At 41.4% G+C, this 23,914-nt stretch overlaps 5 protein-coding genes and 1 non-coding gene across 9 annotated transcripts in view; 1 reads left to right on the top strand and 5 right to left on the bottom strand.

Moving 5' to 3' along the window:
• The window catches only part of LOC140765116 (serine/threonine-protein kinase TOR), a 40,195-nt gene extending 34,366 nt beyond the window's left edge, over positions 1-5,829 (bottom strand). The window contains exons 1-13 of one of the 2 annotated variants that reach the window (XM_073104037.1): positions 5,556-5,829; positions 5,349-5,408; positions 5,071-5,155; positions 4,884-4,951; positions 3,885-4,223; positions 3,740-3,814; positions 3,034-3,206; positions 2,329-2,427; positions 1,645-1,804; positions 1,342-1,485; positions 1,094-1,263; positions 809-1,013; positions 526-723 (exon numbers count right to left, since the gene is read on the bottom strand). In XM_073104037.1, coding sequence (XP_072960138.1) covers positions 526-723; positions 809-1,013; positions 1,094-1,263; positions 1,342-1,485; positions 1,645-1,804; positions 2,329-2,427; positions 3,034-3,206; positions 3,740-3,814; positions 3,885-4,223; positions 4,884-4,951; positions 5,071-5,146 — 1,707 coding nt within the window. In that variant the 5' untranslated portion in view covers positions 5,147-5,155; positions 5,349-5,408; positions 5,556-5,829. The remainder of the gene's footprint in view (positions 1-525; positions 724-808; positions 1,014-1,093; positions 1,264-1,341; positions 1,486-1,644; positions 1,805-2,328; positions 2,428-3,033; positions 3,207-3,739; positions 3,815-3,884; positions 4,224-4,883; positions 4,952-5,070; positions 5,156-5,348; positions 5,409-5,555) is intronic. The other variant, XM_073104036.1, reaches the window with a different exon arrangement.
• Positions 5,830-6,505: 676 nt separating this feature from the next.
• Positions 6,506-7,745, bottom strand: LOC140764820 (uncharacterized). Its single transcript, XM_073103610.1, has 5 exons — positions 7,487-7,745; positions 7,305-7,392; positions 7,147-7,217; positions 6,936-6,992; positions 6,506-6,843 (listed from the first exon to the last, which is right to left on the bottom strand). Exons 1-5 carry the CDS (start codon positions 7,595-7,597, stop codon positions 6,754-6,756), a joined length of 417 nt encoding a protein of 138 aa, XP_072959711.1. The 5' UTR covers positions 7,598-7,745; the 3' UTR covers positions 6,506-6,753.
• Positions 7,746-8,030: 285 nt separating this feature from the next.
• Positions 8,031-12,604, bottom strand: LOC140764819 (plastidial pyruvate kinase 4, chloroplastic-like). Of its 3 annotated transcripts, XM_073103608.1 has the most exons (4): positions 10,622-12,598; positions 10,079-10,511; positions 8,452-10,008; positions 8,032-8,328 (listed from the first exon to the last, which is right to left on the bottom strand). In XM_073103608.1, the coding sequence occupies exons 2-4, from the start codon at positions 10,477-10,479 to the stop codon at positions 8,196-8,198; spliced, it is 2,091 nt and encodes a 696-aa protein (XP_072959709.1). In that variant the 5' UTR covers positions 10,480-10,511; positions 10,622-12,598; the 3' UTR covers positions 8,032-8,195. The 3 variants fall into 3 exon arrangements, with proteins under 3 accessions (XP_072959710.1, XP_072959709.1, XP_072959708.1); XM_073103609.1 differs by having other exon boundaries at positions 8,031-8,328; positions 8,452-9,993; positions 10,079-12,604; XM_073103607.1 differs by having other exon boundaries at positions 10,079-12,604.
• A 2,954-nt stretch (positions 12,605-15,558) lies between these two features.
• On the bottom strand, positions 15,559-16,398 carry LOC140765242 (uncharacterized). Its single transcript, XM_073104219.1, has one exon. It carries the CDS (start codon positions 16,141-16,143, stop codon positions 15,700-15,702), a length of 444 nt encoding a protein of 147 aa, XP_072960320.1. The 5' UTR covers positions 16,144-16,398; the 3' UTR covers positions 15,559-15,699.
• Positions 16,399-19,108: 2,710 nt separating this feature from the next.
• LOC140765851 (probable galacturonosyltransferase-like 7) lies at positions 19,109-21,340 on the top strand. The gene has a single exon (XM_073105133.1). It carries the CDS (start codon positions 19,485-19,487, stop codon positions 20,565-20,567), a length of 1,083 nt encoding a protein of 360 aa, XP_072961234.1. The 5' UTR covers positions 19,109-19,484; the 3' UTR covers positions 20,568-21,340.
• A 1,993-nt stretch (positions 21,341-23,333) lies between these two features.
• Positions 23,334-23,407, bottom strand: TRNAT-AGU (transfer RNA threonine (anticodon AGU)). Its single transcript has one exon. It is a non-coding gene; the product is annotated as a tRNA-Thr (tRNA).
• Positions 23,408-23,914: the final 507 nt, after the last annotated feature.

Raw genomic sequence — 23,914 nt, 5'->3', positions numbered from 1 at the left:
ACGCATTACCTATAATCAAATTCGGATAGCCTGGTCTAGATTTCATGGCACAACCTCTCACCCTAATTTACTACTCATTGGATATTATCTAACTACTGATTTAGCTAAAGATCTTTAATCAATGACAAGTTGTTACTGGTATTGATTTTCCATAGTTTAGGCTAACATGCCTCTACTAATGGTTCACTTTTGTTATTCACCCTAATTTTACAACTCATTGGATATTATATAACTACTGATTTAGATAAAGGTCCTTCAATAACAACAGGTTGTTATTGGTATTTACTTTCTATAGTTGAGGCCAACATGCCTACTGATGGTTCACTTTTGCTAGAGATGGGTGAAATCTCAACAACTTGTCTATTACACAAGTGCCAACTGATTGGAAAATTAACCACGGCAGAGCAACCAATTCAACAGTGGTCATAACATAACTTTCCAAATGTGAACTACGACAAAAAAAAAAAACAACATAAAAATCACTATCATGTATGGTCGCATGTAAATAAAAAAGTTCAAGCAAACCTCCTCTACAAGGCGACGCCGCTTCGCTCCGCCAATCCGACTTGACCTACTTGAACTAAACTGTGGGCAGGGTACTGTGGAAAGGGAGTTTGCAACTAATCTGCAACAACATACTGCAGCATCTTTTCGTGTATTTCCATCCTCATCCTCCAAATAACCAACAACACAATCTCTAGCAAACTCCAGAAGCTCATGACCCTAAAAGACAAGCTTTCAGGTTTCAAGAAGTGGAGAAAGTACACATAACACAAATCCACCAATTGTACAACACATAGATAACAACCTTAAAATTAAAATGAGCCAGAGTACGCAGTGCAAGTTGTACAAGAACTGAACCATTAACATCTGGAAACTGTTGAGCATTGTTCAGCATGTTTGCTCGAACACCAGCAACAACCGGCTTTCCCAGTGAGAAAGGTGCATTTGAAAGAGCTATTGAAATACAATCCAGCAAACGTTCTTGTATTGTCTGCAGCAAAGATGGGATACTGAAAAGCACACATAATATCAGATGGACACACATTCCTCTTAAAAACAAAGACAATTTGGAGAGGAAATACAGAAGTACCTCGAACTTATCTGTCCAAGAGCCTTTACAAGGGTATCAGACAGTCCAGCAGCAAACATGGAATCTAGTAGACCACGAACATGAGGTTCCATAGCAGAACCCATCGCATTTGCAAAACTTCCTACACAAGCGATGGCCTCAAGAGATGGTCTTCCCCTCCGTGGAGCAATCTGCAATTACAGAGTGAGTAAGTAGTTGATGAACCAGTAAATACTGCAAACCCGAAGATGTGTTACAAAGTAGCATACTGCATCTCGCAAATGAATGGTAATTGTTGGTAAATAAGGGACAAGTTCACCATCCAAAGCACCAGCCATCTCTCCTAGAGCTATAAATCCACTAGCACGTTCAGCTGGTGTGCGTAAAACTGCCAAAATATGATCCATGCATATCTGTGAAAGGAAAGTACAATGCCATTAGTGGTTCCAACATTCTTAAATGACTTAAATGGATCATTTGAGACAACAAGAGAGAGCATATCTTGTTTAGCAGCAATATAAAAGATAGTGGTCAGGAAATCATACAACACCACAATAAAGACTAATCAGTACCTTCAAATAGTTCGTCACAAAGCGATCACGCAAGAAGTGAGCAATACGAGGAAGCAATGATGTTATGCTTAGCCGGACAAGCCGATCCCGATGTTCTAGGTACTTAAGAACAATATCTGCCACCTCTCTGTACCTGGACATCATAAACTCACCAGTGTTCCTGAAGAGAACAGATCATTAAACAAGATAATTTATGAACGAAAACACATATGTAATGGTAGGAAAAAACCAAACACAAGTTTCATGAGAAAGACTTAATAAAATGCAATACATAAAGATCAAAGCTTTTTTCATTAGAAAAAAGGTGTTCCAACTTCCAACTGGAACTACGCTTAGGAGTGCTCCAACTGAAGATGTGCTTCTACTGTCAGAAGGCAAGGCATCATAAGTATATGTTGCTGAAATCACAAACATTGGAACACCCCTAAATTAGAAATTTTCCTTTTGGTTGCATGACCAACAAAATACCAATATAATGATGCTAAGCCCTAACATTAATCACTAAATCTACATTGCAACTTCAACGCATGTTCAATTAGAAAAGTAATTGCTGAAACCCAGAACAATAATATACATTAAGTCCCATAAATACATGCTTCCCATCACCTAGTCACTGTCAGAGAAACCTAAAAGCAAACATTATATTCATACAACGGAGCAAAAGTATCTTTGCAAGACACATACCTCAAAAGTTCTCCCACTGCAAGTAGTGAGCCGTGAATGCTATGAACAGAAGCATTCTTACCAAGCCCAACTTGTGCTGCTTCACACATTCGATAATACCTAACAATAGTGACATATAGCAAAGTCAGTATTAAAGCAAAAAAATTACTACTATTATGTAGTAATAATTGTGAAGACTAATAAGGAAATATGGGGAAAAAAACAGCACATTGACAAGAAAAAAGAGACATAATATCCATTTTGAATCCTCAGCAAGTAGCTTTTACCGAATAAAAGAAAAGAAGGACAAGTCCAGAAGTTTCCCACATCAAAGGTTTACTTTCTACCCTCTTGACCTAAACTATTCCAACCAGAAGAACAATATTATACCACTGTCTCCAAGCTCGATCTTTAACTACAAATCCATCCAAATTCCAGAAAGAATTTCCTCAAGCATTTCAAAGCAAAAGCTTAGGCACCAAAAGTAAGGAAATCCCCTTAGCTGACACTAACAAATTGCCAAACTTAAAATCATTATGTGATCCATAGTCAGACTATGAATAGAAAATGAAGACGAGAACAAGACAATAGAAGGAAGAAATATAAAAGTAGGTTCTACTAGAACAAGCTGACTCACTAAAATAAACTCCATATTCACAAGATGGAGTAGCAGGGAAAACATTTTCTCAGTAGATAATTGTCTCACAAAAAAATAGTTAGACATACCATTGTACCCGCCACCGTGTCTCACGCTTCTCAATAACACGAAGGCAAGCCCGCAAAGCTTCCACAGCTCGTTCACGAACAGTCAGTGTAGGATCCCTCAATGCCACCCATATGGCATCCACAAAATCTGGGACATGAACATTGAAAACCGTGGATGCATTTTCAGCCATTTCCTAAGAGAAAAAATGAAAGAAGATCAATGTTACCAAGAATCACAAAAGATATCCCTCAAATCCCAGTAGGATCTGCAAGAAACTTTAAGAGCACCACCATTCATTGCATAAATTAAAGAGTAAATTCTACAAATGAAAATGTGCATCAATATACAGTTACAGTGGAGATTACTTTTTCCTTCACAGAATGTCATCCGTTCAAGATTACAAAGGAAGAAACAGACTAAATTATGGATATGACGCAGAAGATTCAGTAAAATTTCTACACAAGAATAACTTTTTCCACTCAAGTTTCAAGAATAAGTGGAGTATAAGCGGAATTGACAATTTCACAAAACAATGCCATTCAAAACTAAGCATAGATTAAGCATACATCAAGTCATGAAAAATGTGTTTCATTACATTAAAGAATTTATCAAAAAGTAAATACCAAAGATATATTAACCCACTAAGAACTGAATTTCAGCAAATTAAAAAAAGTTACAAAGGAGAAGAAAATTTTTGTTTAAAGGTTGTCAGCAAGTTGCACTTACTTTGAGAATAAGAACGGCTGCAAACCGGCGATACTCGACTCTTTCTGCATGAAGCCATTCCAAGGCATTTTTTATCTGAAAAGAACAAAAGTTTATAAAACAAGACTCAAGTCACATACAGGAAAATGAGGATACTAGTAGCAACCTGTCGCTCCACTTCATCTGCAGTCATGGCCCCCCCAGCTCTCGCTAGATGGCCCAGCACTGTACTTGCCAGAATCAAGATTTCAGGGTCACGTTTTACCTCGAATACCATCCGCAGGTAGCTAGAAAATTTTGAAACCTTGGAAGCACTTTCCCCAAAGGACACATCGATTAATGCATCAATGGCGCGAAGAGCCACAAGATTTTCAGCAACATCGTTGCTTTCTAAGAGGCTAGAAATCTGTTCGTACAGCTGATCCATAAATCGAGAAAAAGCTTCACCGCTAAGATCACGAGCTTCCTCTTCAATATGTTTCCTTAATGCAGATGCAATACCATCCTATACAAGAAATCTATACTATCAAAATCGCATCATAATAGAGTGGGATGAGGCAAAAATTAGCATACTTCTACAGTGACTGCAAAATGCCAAAATCTAGAAAAGTAGGCTTATATACAATTCAGAAGAATGTAGGAAAAAGATAAGTACAGGACCCCATGACTACTTACTCAATGAAGAATTTAACACAACTTTAACCACTAAATATCAGCAAAGTCAAGTTTTCTAAAGTGAGCCATAGATGGTAAGCGGCAACAAGCTCAATTAGCTGAAAATGAGCTTCAAGAATGCATGCAAGTAATAAATGGGAGCAGGATGAAAAATGAACTAATTGCAGGTTCTACCAACAACAAGAGAAAGAATCATCCCAAAGCAACAAAGACACGAGTAAGCCTTTTCTCGAAGATTGAGACATCTAAGACCTCCTCTGTCTATTATATCTATCAGCATTGACCCAGCTATAAAAATGTGAGCAGCTATCCAGCTATTTATTGAGGCCAACTAAAATAAATAGCTCAGGCATCAGTCCAATATCAAAATAAAATAACTGAAAACTATTGGCAGAAACCTTTCGATCCAATAGAGCACACAAGAACTACTTTCAGTGGCATAGAAATATGAAAAGCAAATATAATAAAATCAAGAAGAGGGTTGAATTACTGCTCCAGCAGGGATGTAGGTTGATATGTTGAATTTCTGGTCATAGCTATGGTCCTTTGAAAGAAGATCTGGATCAAAGAAAAGAAGAGTGAGATTTAACAAAAGGAAACTACAACAAAAAGGAAGAAAATGTTTTGAATTTCGTGACAGATGGATAAAGGAGAGAGTTCAGAAAACACTTTAACACCTTTGGCCTTCTTCGCTATGTCTGGGAAGTGGCCCGATCCTTTCATGCTTGGAGTTCGGTTGTTTGGAGGCACCATAATTTAATTCTGTTTCATTAGACATCAGTGATGTTCTCGCTATAAAATAAATTGATAAAACACTCAAGAAGGATATAAATGTCCGTGGAAAGCTACATTAGTCAATAATAGTTTGTCAACAAATAAATTTGTAGCACTTGATAACCAAAAACATGTAGCAACAAGGCCCTAAAACATTGAGGGTTAAAGTCAGGCAAACAACCTAACCACCAGCAGGGTTGGATTGTGTGCTTCACAACGCATTGTGCATTGGACACCCTTTCTACAACAAACCAAAAATTAGACCCCCTAAACAAAAATTCACACACCGACTCATGAACCAAGAGAGCGAAGCGGAATCCAATCAAGAAGCAATAAGCAGAATCCAAAACCTGGAAAGAAGAAACAAGAAAGAGAATCGAGAACTCACCTTATACGCCGGCCGGCAAGAACCGGCCGCAATCTGCGCACGCGCCCAGTGGCGTAGGCTCGATGGCCGCGTGCTTTGGCCGCGTTCTCCTCCGTTAGCCGATGCCACCATCCAAGATTCGCTCGAAGCGGCGCCTTCGAGCAGTACTAGAGCTCGTCGTCCTTAGATCCTCGACCAGATTGATACCTCTCTCTCTCTCTCTCTCTATTACGAAAAGATTGTCACAAAAAACTCGTTCAGATAGAGAGAGATTGCAAGAAGCATGAGTGAGACGGAAAGAGGAGTTTTACCCTTCCCGATCGCAAGAGGAAGAGAGACGGAGATTAGGGTCCAGAGATTTCTCAAAGATAATGGCCTGTGGGCTAGGGTTTAAGAGGCTTCAATTGGGCTCTCATGGGCTTTAGAAAAATATATATTATACATGGCCGTAAGATCTACGCAACATAAGCTTTCTTAGACTTTTTCACTTCACACCCTACATTATCTGATTATTTTCATTTTTCACCCTCTCTGTTTACACTTTATATTTCAACGCTCGTCTTTTCACTAAATTATAGAAACACCTAATGTGGGGTGTTATTCAAAGTTCAAACAGTGAAATGTCTGCATTAACCCGAATTAATTCATTCATTCCGCTGCGTTTATATACACCTTATAGGCTTATCTGCTAAGATGGGGTGCATCACTAATAAGATAGATACATGTGATTGGTATTATCTTATATTTTGATGAATAAAGTTTTCTGTACAGTAGTTACTTATGTGGGGTAAATTTCTCCTCCAATTTGAGAGTAAATGAGAAATAATTTGGACTTTTGTAACTCACTCGACAGCTAGCTAATCATGGAAGATTAACAGCACTGTTGTTTTTTTTTTTTTTTTTTTTAAAGAAGCCTATGAGTTGACATTATCACGGAATCACAGCATAAAGCATCAGAGAGTAGACAAAACTTTCACAGCAAGTAGCCATTTGTCCGAGACCAACAAATATCATTTCCCAAAAAATTAAAATTAAAACATCGGTATTTGTGGGTACATCAAAAATCTACAGATCGAATGGTTCATAAATTAGAGATCAGAGAGGGGGTTAAATTTGCATTCTGGAGGATTCGGATCTTATTTCCAATTTCCTTCCTGCACCGCCGGCGACTCTATTACGAGACGACACGTGTCCACATGGACGGCCGTAGACGCGTGGCTCAGTGGGCTCCCCTGAACCCATTGCGCGCGCCGTCACCGCCGGCGATCTCCGCCAGCATCTTCTGCAAGTCCTCCAGGGTGTCTGGCTTCTGAAGTTGAGAGCGTGGAATTACGATTATACCCTCGTTGAGGAAAATATCTAAAGCATCAAATTACGATCATGCCCTCCCACTTCACCTACCTCAGACTTCACGCTATCCATCATCGCCAGCATCTCTTCCATGAAATCAGTGAATTCCTGGCAGTGGAAAAGAAAATTCAGACGCTTTTCGTTTTTTATTAGAAAAAGAAAAGCCCTTTACAAAGTCTCTTTAAATCTCTCGCTTGCAAATGTAAAGAACTTTTTGAGGGTTAAACGTGAAAAAAAAGAGGTTAAAAATTAGATTGCAAACCTGATCGTCGTCGTCCAAAGGATCGAATAGCCCCGCATCGTACATCGCGCGCTTTCCCTTGTCGGAAAGAACTGCCGGCACACCAGAACAAACCCCGTCAGCCAACGAAAGCGCCGCCATCAACATGCGGCGGTAATGTCACCGGGTGGATCACTTACCGGAGTACGCCTCCTGGATACGCTGAAATCGCCTCTTCGCCTCCCCTACAGCCGTCGGATCCTTCGCCCAACGGTCCGGATGCCACTTCTAACCTCAAAAAATAGAAAAGAAACACAAAAAAACTAAACAAAGATCCTATAATATGGGAAAGAGATGAAGAATGGAGACAAGGAGGGGATACCAAGGCGAGCTTGCGATACGCGGCGCGGATATCGGCGACGGAGGCGTTCTTCCGGACGCCGAGGAGCGAGTAGTAGCAGGAGCCGTTGGATCTGGCTCCGTCGGCTTCCATCACCGTAGGTTCAATCGCATCGACGGCCGGAGCTCTCCAAGGTCTCGATCGTTACCGCGAAACAACAACTTTTCGGAGCTAAGAGAGACGACCGATTGGAGTTGGTGGGGGTTGAGATTTATATGAGAGGGGAAAGATTGGGGAATTAATTTTATTTACTTCCTCTTTTATTTCGGTTTGGGGAAAAATATCTTCTCGCTGGATTCGTATGGCCGAGAGAGGGAAGTCTTGCGACACGACGAAGGTTCCAGATGTCCCGACTCAGCAAGATATTTTCGACCCCCCACGATGGAAAAACCACTAGACTTGGCGTTATTTACGATCGAGGAATTACAGAAGAACGTGCTGTGCAGTGTGGTAGAAAAAGTCTTACGTGGTGTCATCAAGACCGTTCTCTTCAGGTGAACACTAGATCTCCCTCGATATTTATTAAATTACAATTATTAGACTATCACTAAATACTCAGTAGTTTGTAATTGTTTCTTATTATTTATCAATACTTTTACAAAGTGAAACTATGTATCTTTTTTCCAGCAAATTACGGTGTATGCAAGATTAATGAGGTATAAGAATCAGGCTATAATTATAAACATCTCTCTCATATTTCTCCATTCAGAGGTGGCAGCAAGGGGTTTGCCAGTGTAATCTTCTCCTCCTTGTGCAATGTAGAATCTAATGCCAGTACTGCATCTGCTATATGATCTCCTTTGTTCAGCATAATACAACTTGCCCTGCACAACAAATACAGTGAAAATTAAGCAAAAAGTTAACACAGAATTTAACTTTGACAATCTTAAAATCATTGGATTAAGACAGTTAAATTGAGATGCGGGTGTTCGGCATTCTAAGTTCACCTCATTCCAGAAGCCACATCAGTGATCTCAGCTCTAGAAGGCAGTCCAGACTTGACAAAGGATTCCAGTACTCCAGTGGCCCAAATCACCGGGACGTGAGCGGCGGCGCAAACTGTGATGATCTCCTCCTGAATCTCAGCCATGTTCTCCCATCCACACTCCACCATGAGATCTCCTCTGCCGATCATCACACCTAATGGATTTGGATACTGCATTGCGTGGAACAACAAGTCTGGCAACTTCTCAAAAGCCTCCCTGGTCTCTACCTTCAGGATAATACCAAGCTGCGATTGCTTTCGCTTCTCCAGTTCATCTTGAATGCTTTCGATATCGTTAACGTTGCGAACAAATGAGAGGCCTACCATGTCTGCATGAGTGGTAATGAAATCAAGGTCTGCAAGATCTTTTTTTGTCAGACCCTTGAGCTGCACCTCACTCTTGGGTATGTTTATAGACTTGTCAGTGCCCAATTTGGACCCCGCTGGACTTGCATGGGTGATCAAAACAATGATCTCATCTGCATTTTTCTCCTGAATCTTTCCCTGGATTCTCCCATCATCAAATGCAATTGGCTCATCAGGTTTGACCGCATCGTAAAGATGATCCGAAGAGCATATTATCAGCTTTGCAGTTGTTGAATTGGTAGGTGAACAACAAAGTCTAGAGACAGTGAGCAAGTCTCCAACTTTCAACACCATGAACTTGTCAGCTTTCAGCAGTTTAAATACTTGACCAACAGAGATTTTCTTGCTTCCCTTCTGCTGATATAGTTTGGTACCAACTCTAATAGTAGTAGTCCTTGTACTCTCTACCGTAAAAACAGAACCATCGACATGGAGAAATTTCTTGACAACCTTGAATGAATTCTTTTTACCTCTACCGTCAGAGAAATGTACAACATCACCCATCTTGAGGCCATCAATTAGCTCCTCATCGACGCAAATGATTCCATCTGGAGATAAGTCATCAGGAATTCTTCCATTTGAGCACATCAAGATCTGAACTGAAGATACCATAAGCTCATCGGTTTCGGACATCGGTGGCCCAGTCCTGGGCTTTGCACCAGCTAGGTCCATAAGAACGCGGCATGGCTTTGCTAGCATCTGAGAGCTACTTTTTGCCATTCTGATGATCTCCTTCCAAACATTAGGACCATCATGCGCACAATTGATGCGTAATACATTTGCTCCTGCTCTAAGAAGATCAGTTATAAGCGCATCGTTAGCCATTGCTTCTCTCCCAACTGTTGCCATGATGCTAACTCCCTTCTTTCTATCAGACGGACCAAATAGTTCTGCTGCATTTAAGGATACCCTCTCCCTCATCGCACTTATCATGTTATCGCATTCTATAGATGGAACGTAATCGTTGATATCTCTGTAGTCTACAAGATTCTCTAGCATTTGAATGCCATTTTTGATGCTTTCAAGAATGCATGGACTTGCTGATTTCAAGTGCAGCAGTCCAATGGAAGAGAGGCTTTCATTAAGCTGCTCAGCATTAAGAACTTGCAATGCCAAGTAATGGGTCAAGTTTGTAGCACTTAATTGATAAATCCTGAAACATTTAAACTGATTGTAAGATCAAAATTATGGTCAAAACATGACAAGTGCAATTAGAAACATACCTGTGGCATAACTTCAATTTAGAAAAGTTCTGGTTCTCTGACGCTAAAAGCCACAAGCGAACAGCCTTTAGTTTATCGAGAATGGTTGCAGAAACATTTGCTGACATCTTTGTTTCTGAGTCATAATCACAGTCTGCAGAAATAACAGGAAATATACTCTCAGAGTACTTATCTGTGATGTAATTTTGACTGGCCCCATTGATTCTGTGTCTGTGCATAAAAGTCCTCCAACTTCTGCCTTTAGCTTCATCATTCGACTGTAGTTTGGAAATAAGTACAGGATATGTACTATTTCCCCTTAGATGCAGAGATAAATTCGTAGTCTGATCTCTGAATTTGGAGGAACTGGAACTCAGATTAAACGTCGCAGAGAAGTTCTCACTCACTTTGAAAGATGCCATTTGTTGAGGATCTCTCCAGAGATTTATACTTCCTGCAATAAAAACACTAACATTATGATCTCTTGATCACTGTACTAAGGACATGAACTCGGATACTCTGAATTATATGCAAACTAGAGATAAATTCAAGATGAGCACGTACCTCAAGATATCGATGGATTCACAAAACTTTGCAGCAGGTTAAATAAGCGTACTATCATTATTGCCAAATTAATGAAGAATGTGATGATCCAACGCCGCTGTGCGTTGGCTTTAATTCCTCAGAAAGCAACCTTAGATTATTAATTGCATGTTTAGCTCAATCTTAAGTTTTTGCCAGCAATTGCAGTCTCATATGGACAAGAGACAAAATTGGAGCAGTGGAAGGTGGCTTTGGATTCCACTAATTATTGGGAATTATCACAGAGGAAGTTTGTAAAGGAACTCATGAAGACTACTTGTCTTATTATGAGAATTTTTATGCACTCGTTTATTATAGATTGCATCTTCTCAGTCCAAATTTGTCTTTCTTTTTGAGAGAGAACTTAGCGATAATGTTAACCATGGACATAACAAATAGATGTTTACTCAATATGAAAGATTGAGAGGACACTATATACTGTTGATATCTTTACACATATGCATGTGTAATGATAACAAATATATTGACTCTTTGCCTAAACTCTTTGAGCTGTGTGACTCAACTAAACTAAAGCTTTTGACCCCACTAATTATGGAGTAAAAAACCACTGACGGTTAAAAGCTTATGCATGTTGTCATCAAAACTTCTTACGTAGGAGAATAATATATTTCCTTCTAATTTTTGTTCCAATTTGCATGCTTCTATTTGCTATTATAAATCACAAAGGGTCAAAATTAAATAACTCTATAACTTCCAAGCATTGAAACCGAGGTGGTATCAATTATTGCATACCATGTGTCCACGTCACCCAAGCTCGGAGGACCTTATCTACCGAACTCTCCCATGTGAAACATGGCCGTCCACTATTTTTTCGTTATACCTCCGTCACACTTTACTTATCCTTTTCCTTTTCTTTTAAATTTTTTTTTTAAATTTTAAAAGTAAAAAGGTTGGATATAATATTGCGTAGCACACCGTCGAATAAAGAAAATTTTATTAAACTGATAATATAATCTCCACCATGAACATATTACCCTTATTAATTTTCTCAAAAATATCCCCTACCCTTATCGTTTTTCCCTATCGTTATTACAATTTAATTCAACATAAGAAAAAAAAAAAAGACAATTATTACAGAACATATGAGGAGAATTACAGACAATGATAGCAGAGACGAAGTCTTCTTCTGTCTTCACGGAAAGCTGCTTCCTTTTTTCCCTTCTTTGGAAACTGGAGGTGCGTCTTTGGAATGGCCAGGAGCCCAGAAGCCCGTTTTGGGAATGTCCGGAAATCTACTACTCTCATAAGAGGAACGAGAGGAGAATGAGGAGGAGGGGGGTAAAAGAGAGGGGCTTTAAGAGGGGAGGACCCGAGTTGGATTTATGGGGAGGAGGAGGGCTGTAATAGTAAAATGGGAAGTAGGGGAGGAAGGGGTTCGGCGGCGGCGGGGCAGGATAGTAGACATTGGGCGGCGGAGGGGTGAAGTAGGGATTCCCGCCGCCGCCGCCGCCGCCGCCGTAGGGGGGAGGAGATAGGGTGGGGTAGCCCCCTTGCGGCGGCGGCGGCGACCAGTAGTAGATGGTGCTCGGGGGAGACGGCGGCGGCGGGCAATATGAGGTGGTCGGCGGCGGTGGCGGAGGAGAGGGATAGGGTTGGCATGGGTTCTCGCAGGAGGCGCACATTGTACAGGGGACGCCGTCCTTTGTGACAGTCGTCGGCGCGGCGCTCGACGGGGAGGAGGAGGATGTAAGTAGTAGTAGTACGAGGAGGAGCAGGAGGGTGGGAATCGAGAAGCTTTTCCCCATCAGATCCTTTCGTTTTCCCAACACTTCGCACTCTCAGAGAGATGATTGAGAAAGAGTGGAAAATGATGGCGTGTGAGATGTGAGATGTGAGAGTGAGGGAGAGCGCAACACAATGCAACGAGTCGGATATAAAGCGAGTCTTTTAACTTGTTAATTTAGCCTCCCCAATGTTATTTTAATTAACCTAGGGTCTGTTTTATTTATAATATTATATTATGTCGGTAGCAGTAAATTTTAGGATTAATTATACTTAAAACCTGTAAATTATTAGCCTTTTTCCAAAATATCCCTCCATCAGTGTTCGAAAAATGACGTGCGTATTCGATTACCTTTATTTTAAAGGAAGAAAATAATGTGCTTTTTTTTAGAAAAGAAAAGAAAAAGGCATATAGAAATGGGATGTTTTCGTATAATTATCCTAAATTTTACTCGAGATTTACGTACAGTGCCACGTCATTTACTGGCGGCCATCGGTAGCACCCGTTTTCATGATTTACGGGTGGTGAGTTGACCTTTGACAAGTAATTCCAAGATGACGTGGCAAAAGGAGGATCGCTGGAGTGGATCGCACGTGCCGGGATGGAGAAGTGGAGATAAGAGCCCAAGTCCATTGAGATTTGGGGGTTAATACTGTAAGTCTGTAATAGACGTGCTGTGGTCGGCGGTCGGCGGTCGCCAGCTGCGTACGTTGAATGAGGAGGATGTGATAATAAAACAAACACGTGAATCGAGGATGATATATCAAGAGATGGGAGGCGTGGGAGGGAAATGGACGGACGAGATCTGCAGTGGTGGGGGAGTGGGTGGGTGAAGGAATCCCAGGCTGGGCTGGATGTGCGCGTGTGAACTGTGGGCCTCCACCGTTGTCGGAATAAGCGAAGAGTGGAGTAGTGGTGTGCAAAAAAGAGAATTCGATTTATATTCTTATCTCGCAATGGAAGCTCCTCATCACTTCTGCTGGTATTGTTTGTAGTGCTCACTTGCCAAAAGAATCTTTCTCTACCAGAGAGATTTATATGAATTAATTGAGTTGGAACTAGATTAGTGATAGTTTATTGGGATGTTCTTAGAAGATTTATAGGAATTAAGTTGGTACCGGTCGATCTTACGGCCGGAAGATCCACGTGAGCATTACGAAGTAAATAGAACAGCGTCGCCCCAACTGTTGCAAATAAATCGCATTCCTGTATTACTTTCTTAGACCGGCCCATTGAATAGTATCGTCCTGTAACCGAGAGGAACTCTCGTCGTAAATTTAATTTTTAAGCCTAATAATAATAAAATCAAATTTGAAATAAAGCATGATTCAATGATGGAGATATAAAAACTACTACAATAATATCACGGGCCTTCAGATAGTAATTGTTTTTTAATTTTATTGAGCATAACTTGATTGAGGCAACTTATGATCAAGCCGAGCTGGAATTATTTTGACAGTCCAACAATGGTCCCAGATCAAAAGAAATGTAAAAAATAATAATATGGTTAGCCAATAATAAAGAGGATAAGAGACGTGCGGATTGCTCAAAGGTAGCCAATAGAACATTAATCCACAGGAAAGGGGTGAGGACCCAACCTTATTGCGAGATGACAAAGATACAAACCAACCCAACCCTACCTCAATTATTTCGGTGGTCCTGCTTAATAACGCCTCATCACCCATCGCTTCCAAGTCCATTACCACGACTAAGACTACACTGCCCAACAGTTTCTCCAACTTAGGTGAAGGAGAGAATATTGATGTCCTTTTAATACATCCGCCTTTCACGTATGAATTAACTAAAATTTCATACCTTTTAATGTATTAGACTGTCACGTCTGCAGTAACCACCGTCTTATCTGTTTGTTGATGACTTCCCAAGTCTTAAAAAGAATTAAGTTCCTATAGCCTAATGAAAACTAATTAAGAGATATATACCCTAAACCCTAGCAGCAGCACCGTTTTGTTTACTTCCCAACATCCTTGAATTCGTCGTAGGTAAGATAAATTTAGTGTCTGGAAACATTCCCGCATAATACTCTTATATGGTAAAAGATCTTCGGATTCATCAGACCAATTATATGTATCTCTGGTTACTCCGGACGCCTCCCTTATCCTCTTTCGGTGCCATAAATCATCTTCGACTTTATTCTTTTTATTCATATTTTGACACCACCTAAGTCCTAAGTTAATGGGATTTGATACTGGAGCAACACTAGCAGCCTATTGGACAACAGGGTGGGGCCATCACCATTATCCAAAATCATAAAGACATGCGTCAGCATCAACTTTGCGAAAGAGACCATATTACTTCCAAATTGTAACGAATAACGAGACATCTACCGATCATTAGCCGACACATAGAAACTTCATTAATGCATTAAATTAAGGTAAATACTTCAATACTCCTTTAACCTTTCTAATCCCAATGCAACTGCTATAATAGTCAATTTTCGTAATTACTGGCTCCTAACACCAACTTATAAAGTAGAAAAAGTATTTTAATCATTTAAAAAGATTTCTTTAGTATAGAACTAATGAAAAATATATGTAAGTAAATTTTTAAAAAAAAAAAAACCCACAAGATAATCAACTTCCTTGGAAAAGATAGATGGATATATAGATAGATACAAAGAACGAAGAGCTCTAAAATTAATTAATGGAATGGACATATATGTATATATATATATACCAACCTGTTGTTGACACCGCCCGGCAAGTGACACACTAATTAATCCATCATTTATGAGATTCCGATATAGATATGTTAGATTACGAAACAAGAGCGACGAATCCTACTAATTTAATAAGAGGAATGTGCAATAATGAACCATATTATTTTAATACATACTGTAACTCAGTGGCGAGTCTTATCAACTCTTGATGAAGATCATCTCGTTCACAATATTTAATACTTTTGATGGAGCATTACGGGCATATATTTTAGACTCGTTTTAATAGTTTTTTTTTTTTTTTTTGGGTGGAAATATTTAGTCTAGTTGTTCAACTTATCCGCTGGTGAGTGTTATTATATGTAGGCGTCTAGCACAGTAGGTGCTTGTGACCAACAAATATATATATATATATATTTTAAAAAAACCCTGCCTTTTTAGCTATTTACTAAGAGCGTCCCCGTATTCCTAGCAGGTGCGAATCACAAAAATCACGTAAACTTATTCAAAATAAGCACGATCGTATTTAGTTTTTATTTTTATTTTTTTTTATTTTTACATAGAAAGAGGAAACGGAAATTATATAATTATTTCCTACTAAACGAAAACGAGGAGGAGAAATGAAACCTTTGGGGTTTCTCACTACCGTCGCATCGCGATCTGAGCGGCATCAGCTCCTCCGATCGACCCCTGCGCGATGATGCTCTTGTAGATCTCAACTAGCATCTTCTCGTCGTACTCCTTGATCCTCGGCTTCGAGAACGCCTCCACCCGCGCATCACCGCCGTAACCGTAACCGTAACCGTACCCGAATCCGCTGCCCAGCGCCGCCGAGGAGGCGAACCCCAGCATCATCCGCACGTACGCGTCGCGGATCTTGGCGAGCCACCGCCGCGGCGACACGTACCGGATCAGCTTCAGTTTCGGCGATATCTTGATCCTCCAGAACCGACGGCGCCGCCTGCCACCGCCGAGCTCCGCCGTGGTCTGGCGAGGTCGCCGCGGCCTCCGCGATCCGGCGCCGTCGAGGCCATGGTACGCCCTCTGCTTCCAGTACCCCTTCAATCCTCCCTTGTAGGTTTCCATCTCAACCTCGATTTGGCTTCCTCCTCTTCTGCTTCTTCCCTATTTGCTATTTCTATTCTTCGTTTTTATCGACATGGAGAGGAGGGAGATTAAAAGCATTCAATGAAGAGGATCCGCTCACCGGTAGTGGAGAAAGAATACGACAACAGAGTCGAAGCTCTCCTATTTAAGGCAGTAAAGGACGGTGACCGAACCGGGAAAATCAGGTCCGTTTATTTAATATTCGATCGAATACGGACGCACGAAGACTGGACGGGAGTATTAATTTGGCGGGCTTTTGGCGAGGTCGTGGTTACTGGGTGACACGGGACGGGACAAGTAGGAGGGAAGTGGGTGGGGTTAGAGGTTAGAAGTTAGTGATGTCTGGGGAGATGCGATCTCAGCCGTTCATGAGAGGATGACATGGCAGTGAGATCTGAGACAGCATACAGACACAGTGAGGAGTGGGGACTTTTTTTTCACGTGCTAATTGAATGACTGCCGAGTTGGCTGTCATGTTTTACGCATTGGATCGGCTCATCTGAGTGATGGTCAAATGCTACTACATCTAGTGCAACATGCCATCCAGCTTTGAAGTCACTGTTTATATAAACTTCAACGTCTCTTTAGATATTAGAAAAATGCGATGAGTTACCTTTTTGACTTTCACTTGAAATAAATATATCTCAAAAGATGGTTTCGTGTAAGATTCAAAATACAGTTATTAGCCTATCTTATATTAAAAACTTACAAGGATTTTTCTTTTGATATAATACTCATTCGTTACCACCAAATTCTCTCTCTCTCTCTCTCTCTCTCTCTCTCTCTCTCTCTCTCTCTCTCTCTCAGTGTTCAAAAAATAGTTTTGCCGTATAAAAAGGAACTGGGCAAAAATGGAGTGCGCATCATTTTTTACATACAAAGAGCTAAATGGGCCTAACTATTTTAGCCCAAGCATACATCCTAGTCGGCCTTTTGTTGGACCTCATATATCATCTTGCAGTGGCCTGTAATACGAACCAAACTTGGGAGTGTCATGAGTTTTGATTGCTCTGATCCAAGAGTAAATAAATAATATATTCTTGCAATAATGACCTTTTAGTGCATTTAGACATTGTTGGTAATTATTAAGTGATCCTGGCTGATTGGATCACCTCAAACCAGACATTGGGTTTGCCGAGCCGAACTAGGTTAATTAATATTGGAATTTTCAATGGCATTCGAACACTTGAACCCAAGACTACAGAATGGCTAACAGCGTTTGAACGTCAATTTATAGATGTTTAAATTTGCCATCGGAGTCATTATGTTATGATAAATTTAAATTATTTTAAATTTTAGTTAATCTCTAAATATGTGGAAAATAATCGTTTTAAGATGAGAGACTTCTATCTTATATCTTTCAAACTTCTTTTTTAATCCAAAATCAACGTTATCAAGTTAACGTCATTCCCTTCATTTTTGACTGACAAATTCCTTAATCTAGTAGGGCCGGCCATTTTTTCACTTCTCCTTCGAACCTTAGCAGTCGGCTAGCTCCTCCCTTCTCATCCATCGATTATCACTTTTCTTACGGCTAATCATCTTCTTCATTTTATTTCTTTCTAAATCACTGATCCATCGTATTCTGTCATCATATCTATTATCTCTTTTGCTCTCATCCTATTAATTTCACCATCTGTATTAATTCCACCGTCAAATCTCCCATACCGTGACATCAAATAAATCACCATTCACAACCAGTCCCTAGTCTCATTACCTTTAAAGGTAAACCATCCCCTCTATACTTTAGAACATACTGGGGTAATTCACATGGGGATTTATTGAGGAGCGTAAGCAAAGGGTATCTATTTATTCTCTTCGGTAAGGGGATTATTATTGGCAAACACCACCTGGATCTTCTAGAATTTGGGGAATGTTGCCACTTGCCAGTCAAACTAGCTACTTCGCCGTGAGATGGGCCGGGGATCTGGATCGTTCCTATAGGCCTTCTCTAATAAATAAGTACTTTAATATTAAGGACAGTAAATAATTCATATTTATTTTTTATTAATACGAGTTAAATTTATTATAGTTAATAAATAATATAGTCTTATTATAATTTATTAAATAAACGTAAAAATGGACTAAAATTAAATTATAATAATCCTCGGGCTTCCTCTTCTCGGAAGAAGAGAAAGAAACTAACCGTTAGAAATAAAACGGTCAAGTGAATCCATCAACTCGAAACCCGTTTACCCGTTAAATAAAAAAGATAGGAAGCATCGTAAGACATTATATTATGATCTCTCATAAAACGGATCCGGGTAAAAAGAGATGGGGATCGAGAGGTCTTCTCCCGCCAACTTGGCGAACTGACGAAGTGGCTGCCAGGCTGGCGTGCGGTAATCGATGAATCCTCACAGATCACGAGGCAAGACGCTTCAGAGAGAACCACCACCAACCTTTGAGCGACAGTGCAGCCGTACGCATTGGATGCGTGGGAACTCGATCACCGTTCGATCAGGATTTACACCCGTTGCGCTCCACCTGTCACGTCAGCTTGTGGGGCCTGGACGTGTCCTCTACGCTGAAGGCCTTGGAGAACGTGGCTCTGCATGTTTGAGTTCGCCACGTCGGCTTAGCTTAGCAGGCGTCATCCAAAAGGGTAACACCGTCAATTCTTAATAGCCGAAATAAATACCTCGCTAGCTGTACAAATTCTCAACATCTTATTCCTAATTCGTAGTTACAATCTTAATTACTTACTAATGGCCCACACCCCCCCCCGGAGATTATATCCTTTGGCCCCCCGAGAGGGAAGAGATTCGCCGGAACCCGTCAACTAAAAAGACAAATTAACAAACTCCCCGATCCCTAACAGAAGAGCACAGTCGTTAATCTCTAAAATGGACCGTGGCGATTCTTTAATGACTTCACGGGAATTAAATAAAAAGGCATCATTAATCGTTAATACGGAGAATTAAACCAAATAAATTGATCGAGGAAAGAAAAATAAAAGCTATCTCCGCTGCTGCCGCTTCGCTGAGAGGGAGAGAGAAGAGGAGAGATAGAAGAAGCCAGAAAGAAAAAAAGACTAGGCGGAGATTAGAACTCCACTCCCTTCTCCCACTTCCTTTTGCCATTTTCTCATGGATTCCATCGGAATTAGTCTCGACTCGCCTTCCACTTTGGGGCATCGCTTTGCCTCCAAGGAATCCGAGACCTAAACCTCCTCGAGATCGCTCGATTCCTTGAACCTGGCGGGCATTACAGGGACCTTACTCGATCTCCTCGTCTCCTCCCTTGCTCGCCTCGTTGATTTCTTCGATTTCAAGACTCGACGCCGGCGCCGGCGCAAGCTCGTCGGCCGGAGACCGGCGATGCTGTGGTTGATGCGTCTCTCCGGCTTCCTGTCCGCCGCCATGGCGATTGCGATCTTATCCCCGTCTCTCCAGTCTTTCCCACCAGCGGAGGCGATCCGATCCACCCAATCCCACACCAATCAGATCTCAGCCGTCCGATTCGCCTTCCGCAGCGCCCCGCCGTTCTCCAGCGCCCCCGAATGCGCGGCGCCGGGTGGTAACCTTACCGTCTGCGACCCTTCCCTCGTCCACATCGCCATTACCCTCGACGAGGAGTATCTCCGCGGCTCCATTGCCGCGGTCCATTCCATCCTCCAGAACGCCCTCTGCCCCGACCGCGTCTTCTTTCACTTCCTCGTCTCCGACCCCAGTCTCGGCTCCATCGTCCGCTCCGCCTTCCCCCAGCTGCGGTTCAAGACCTACTACTTTGACCCGAACCGGGTCCGAAACCTCATCTCGAGCTCGGTTCGCCAGGCTCTCGAACAACCCCTAAACTACGCGCGCAATTACCTCGCCGACCTCCTCGAGCCGTGCGTCCGGCGCGTGATCTACCTCGACTCCGACCTCGTGGTCGTCGACGACGTGGCCAAGCTGTGGCGGACCAGTTTATCTGGCCGGACCCTGGGCGCGCCGGAGTATTGCCACGCCAATTTTACCAAGTACTTCACGAACCGCTTCTGGTCCGACGCGCGCCGCGTTGCCACGTTTCACGGCCGGCGTCCGTGCTACTTCAACACCGGGGTGATGATTATCGATCTAGTCCGGTGGCGGCGGTTCGGTTACACGCGGCGAATCGAGCGCTGGATGGGGATCCAGAAGAGCGGCAGGATCTACGAGCTGGGCTCTTTGCCACCGTTCCTCCTGGTTTTCGCCGGACACGTGGCGCCGATCGAGCACAGGTGGAACCAGCATGGGCTAGGAGGTGACAACGTGAGGGGCAGCTGTCGCGATCTCCATCCGGGTCCGGTGAGCCTCCTCCACTGGAGTGGAAGTGGGAAGCCGTGGGATCGGCTCGACTCGAACCGGCCGTGCCCGCTCGATGCTCTCTGGGCTCCCTACGACCTGTACGGCCCCGTCTCCCTCACCGGCTCCTCCCGGTAATTTTCCTTATTAATTCTCCTCACTAGCTCCCCCTTTTTTTTATTAAATTTTTTTTTTCTTGAAAGTTTTACGTGCTGTCGGTGGCTCTGTTCGTGCTCTATTGTTTGTTCTTTTTTTTCCTTGTTCTTTTTCTTTCTTTTATTTCTAATTTTCATTACTACGAGGCGATTTGTATTCTATTATGTTCACTATTGATGTTGCCTCTGGGAATAAAAGAGAAACAGATATTCGAATTCTTTCTTTTCTTCTTAAATTTCCGGATCCAGTGTTGGTAGCTCCTACGATAGATTTCTCTGACGTCTTCCTCCTCCTCTTTCTTATCTTTTACCGGTGACTCGAAGCCAGCTGTACCAGCACGCAGACTTTGTTCCTTCCACTATAAGGGTCGTATTTTTTTACTTTTCGTAAGGCCAATCGACACGAATCTTAAGGCACACACGATGCCTGGCCCAGTTTCCATGGTCTTCGAGTAATTGAGGATGACATTTACAATATCTGTAGGGAAGAAGAAGAGGAAGAAGATGGAAGAGTGAAGCGTAGAATAGTGTAGAAGGTGGTCTGGTGGGGTTGGGATTGTGTGGGCGTCAGCAGCAACATTACTTGTGAACCACCTCTTAGATTCGTTCTCTCTCTCTTTCACCTCTTCTATGTTGCTCCTCTCTTTTGGGACCACTTCCTCTCTCTCGCTCGCTCGCTCTCTCTTGCTCTCTCTCCCCCTCTCTCTCGTCCTAAATTGTTTATGTTTTGATAAGTAAAGGAATATTTGTTGTCAAGTATTTTGTTGCTTAATTAACGTAGAATATTTTATCAATGGGTGCTAGCTAGTGTGGCTCGGATAGTGTAATCCCTTCTTGCTGTTTGTTTCCTTTTATAAAAGAAAAGGTTACATTTTTTATGAGCAACGGTAACATCACGCCCGGGTCCCATCCACTGTAACGTGTCCGTTTCTCGTTTGGTTCTCCCTTTGGATCTCCGGCTTTGGTAGATTACGGTGATGCAGACGCCCCATCCGACCTGGGTTAGTTTATTCATAGCAGTTACATCCACCGTTTTTTCTTTATTCATCCACGAGCGTAATTGAGACATGGGCGAGTCACGAACTTAGTGTTCACTTTCTTCTTTTTCTTTTTCTTTTTTTTAATCTTATTACAAAATTTGAACATTGAATTGCCTATATCTTTTTGGCTCGTTGATTGATTTGTTGATCTTATGAACTAATGTGTGGACTGAGAGAAGAGCTTTTCAACAACAAGACAAAAAAATATTGGTGGGTGATATGCAAATAAAACAACTCTCTTTTCTCTTTCTGCAGTGCTTTAGGTAGCTTTATTATAGCAGAAAGCTAGCCCCAAATCCAGTCTTACCTCACCAAAGCTGGGAGCTTTAGCTGCCTTCAGTTAATTGACTCCGTCCAGAGCAATAAGTTTTAGTAAAAGGAGACTCATTTTACATAGCTTAAGCCTTTAAAGAAAATCCTTGGGTCTATCTTTAATTCATATAGTGCCATAGTATTCCTTCTATTATGCCATCGCTAGGCTGGTGGGGGTCCCAGGAAGACGATAGTTGCTGTAGAGTGGTCCTCAGAACCCATGGGCTTATGTGGGCCCCTTTTTCATGGCCCTTTCTAAACTACATTTGCTTGATGTTTGTTGTGATGTTAATCTCCCCTCCCACAGTGTACAAGAAAACTACTCACTATTATATATGGTTCACGGACTTGCTCATTGCTTATTATTATGTTGTTGACAACCAAACAGAGCTTGGTGTTTGGTCTCTTGTGAAAAGAAAGAAAGAAAAATATCTAATAGGAAAGAAAGATTAGTGGCAGCTTGACTTGGTCTCGCAAAAAGTTTCCATTGGGAAGTCGTAATAAATACAGGTGGCATTCAGGATTTGATAAGCTGATCCACTTGTGTCCCAGCCTGTGTGAGAGAGCGATATTACTGGCTTTTAGGCGAAAAAAGATCTCCAATCCCATGTATGCTGCCTACTACATTAAATAACTCATCTTCAAGTTGTCTCTCTTCTTCCTTCTCCAACGTTCCAAATGGAGCACTTCTAGTAATTCTGCTATCCAAGAAGAGCAACAGTTGATCATTTGATTGCATTGGATAATCGGTTGATTTAAAAACCCAAGTTACTAAAAAATAAATTAGTAATATATATCATGTCATGTGATCTCTTGAAACTCCGCATCGACGAATGATATATAATAGATGTGTAACATTAGAAGTTAGAAAATAATAACGAGCTAATGAGATTTGAACTTATATCTTTCAGAAAAATAATAATAATAGATAATAAACTAATATATATCACTATAGAACTATCTAGATGTCTCCTCCTTCCTTATTGTCGCACTAAACTCCCCCAAATCCGAACCACCGACATCAAAGCAGGAGCAAGCAATAACAACAACATGAGGTTGGACTATGTGTCTCTGACAAGGTACAAGAAAAAACTTTTTATGAGAGTTTCTTTGACTAAGGAAGATATATATACATATATATATGTCTTTATTCTATCGTTGTAATCTCTTGTGTTTGTTGTCGTGTAATGGAGGTATTCTTTGGACGTTGCTGGTTGGTGATATCAAAATTTGGGCTACATAAAGTGGGGCTTTTATTGCAACTAAGGCCGTTGTTCTTCTCCTAAACATCAGGCAGCAGCAGGGCCTGGGCTTCATGGACTTCTTCTATCGCAAGCATTTGTGTTATATTTGTCAACCCAATATCTAAAACTGAAGAAATAATAAAATTTTATATGTGCTTTCGTTGAGAGTCGAACTCAAGACCTCCCGCTTACTAAACGGGTGCTCTAACCAACTGAGCTACGAAAGCCTGACTGGCTTCCAAACCAGTTTATAGATCTGGACTCATTTGGATTTTACACCCCTGTTCTTATAACAAGGATTGATAAAGTCTTTTCTTGAGCCTAATAAGATTTTCTGTCTGCTTTGCTTAACTGGAGCGGAAGGAGCCCTTAGTCCAAGTAAGCGCTTCTAATTTGCCCACCCTCTCCATTCGGGTTTTACATCTCTATCTAATTTTGGATAATGGAGCCAATGTAGAAACAAACGAGTGGAGCTAACTACATTTTATGTATTTGTTTCTTTTGTGTTATTTGATTTCGCCATTAGGTATAGTTCAGTCGAAGTTAGTTCATTTGGGTTGGGTTCCATTATTGCTCTTCCCATCCGGTTTGAAACCCACTTGATGAATAATCGAATTTATTCCTTTTCTTTTCACCTTTTTAAGGTAAAAGATGTCAACACTTTTATTAAAATATTACTTTTTTGCGAGCAAGTTGACAAACAAGAAAGAAGGAGAAAAAGGAGAGCTAATAAA

Source organism: Typha angustifolia, chromosome 8 (assembly GCF_048772165.1).
Source record: "Typha angustifolia cultivar Huaian chromosome 8, ASM4877216v1, whole genome shotgun sequence".
Lineage (NCBI taxonomy): Eukaryota > Viridiplantae > Streptophyta > Magnoliopsida > Poales > Typhaceae > Typha > Typha angustifolia.
Note: the sequence above shows the minus strand (reverse complement) of the source record. Positions and strands in the feature narration are given on the sequence as shown.

Excerpts from the sequence above, each read along its gene's own strand:
- LOC140764820 (XM_073103610.1), bottom strand. The coding sequence starts at position 7,597 with ATGGAAGCCGACGGAGCCAGATCCAACGGCTCCTGCTACTACTCGCTC. Across the intron at positions 7,393-7,486 it reads CGTATCGCAAGCTCGCCTTG|AAGTGGCATCCGGACCGTTG; the intron begins GTATCCCCTCCT and ends TTTTGAGGTTAG. Across the intron at positions 6,844-6,935 it reads TGGATAGCGTGAAGTCTGAG|AAGCCAGACACCCTGGAGGA; the intron begins GTAGGTGAAGTG and ends TCTCAACTTCAG.
- LOC140764819 (XM_073103607.1), bottom strand. The coding sequence starts at position 10,479 with ATGGCATCTTTCAAAGTGAGTGAGAACTTCTCTGCGACGTTTAATCTG. Across the intron at positions 10,009-10,078 it reads AAATTGAAGTTATGCCACAG|GATTTATCAATTAAGTGCTA; the intron begins GTATGTTTCTAA and ends TAAATGTTTCAG. Across the intron at positions 8,329-8,451 it reads GATGTGGCTTCTGGAATGAG|GGCAAGTTGTATTATGCTGA; the intron begins GTGAACTTAGAA and ends TTTGTTGTGCAG.
- LOC140765242 (XM_073104219.1), bottom strand. The coding sequence starts at position 16,143 with ATGGAAACCTACAAGGGAGGATTGAAGGGGTACTGGAAGCAGAGGGCG.
- LOC140765851 (XM_073105133.1), top strand. The coding sequence starts at position 19,485 with ATGCTGTGGTTGATGCGTCTCTCCGGCTTCCTGTCCGCCGCCATGGCG.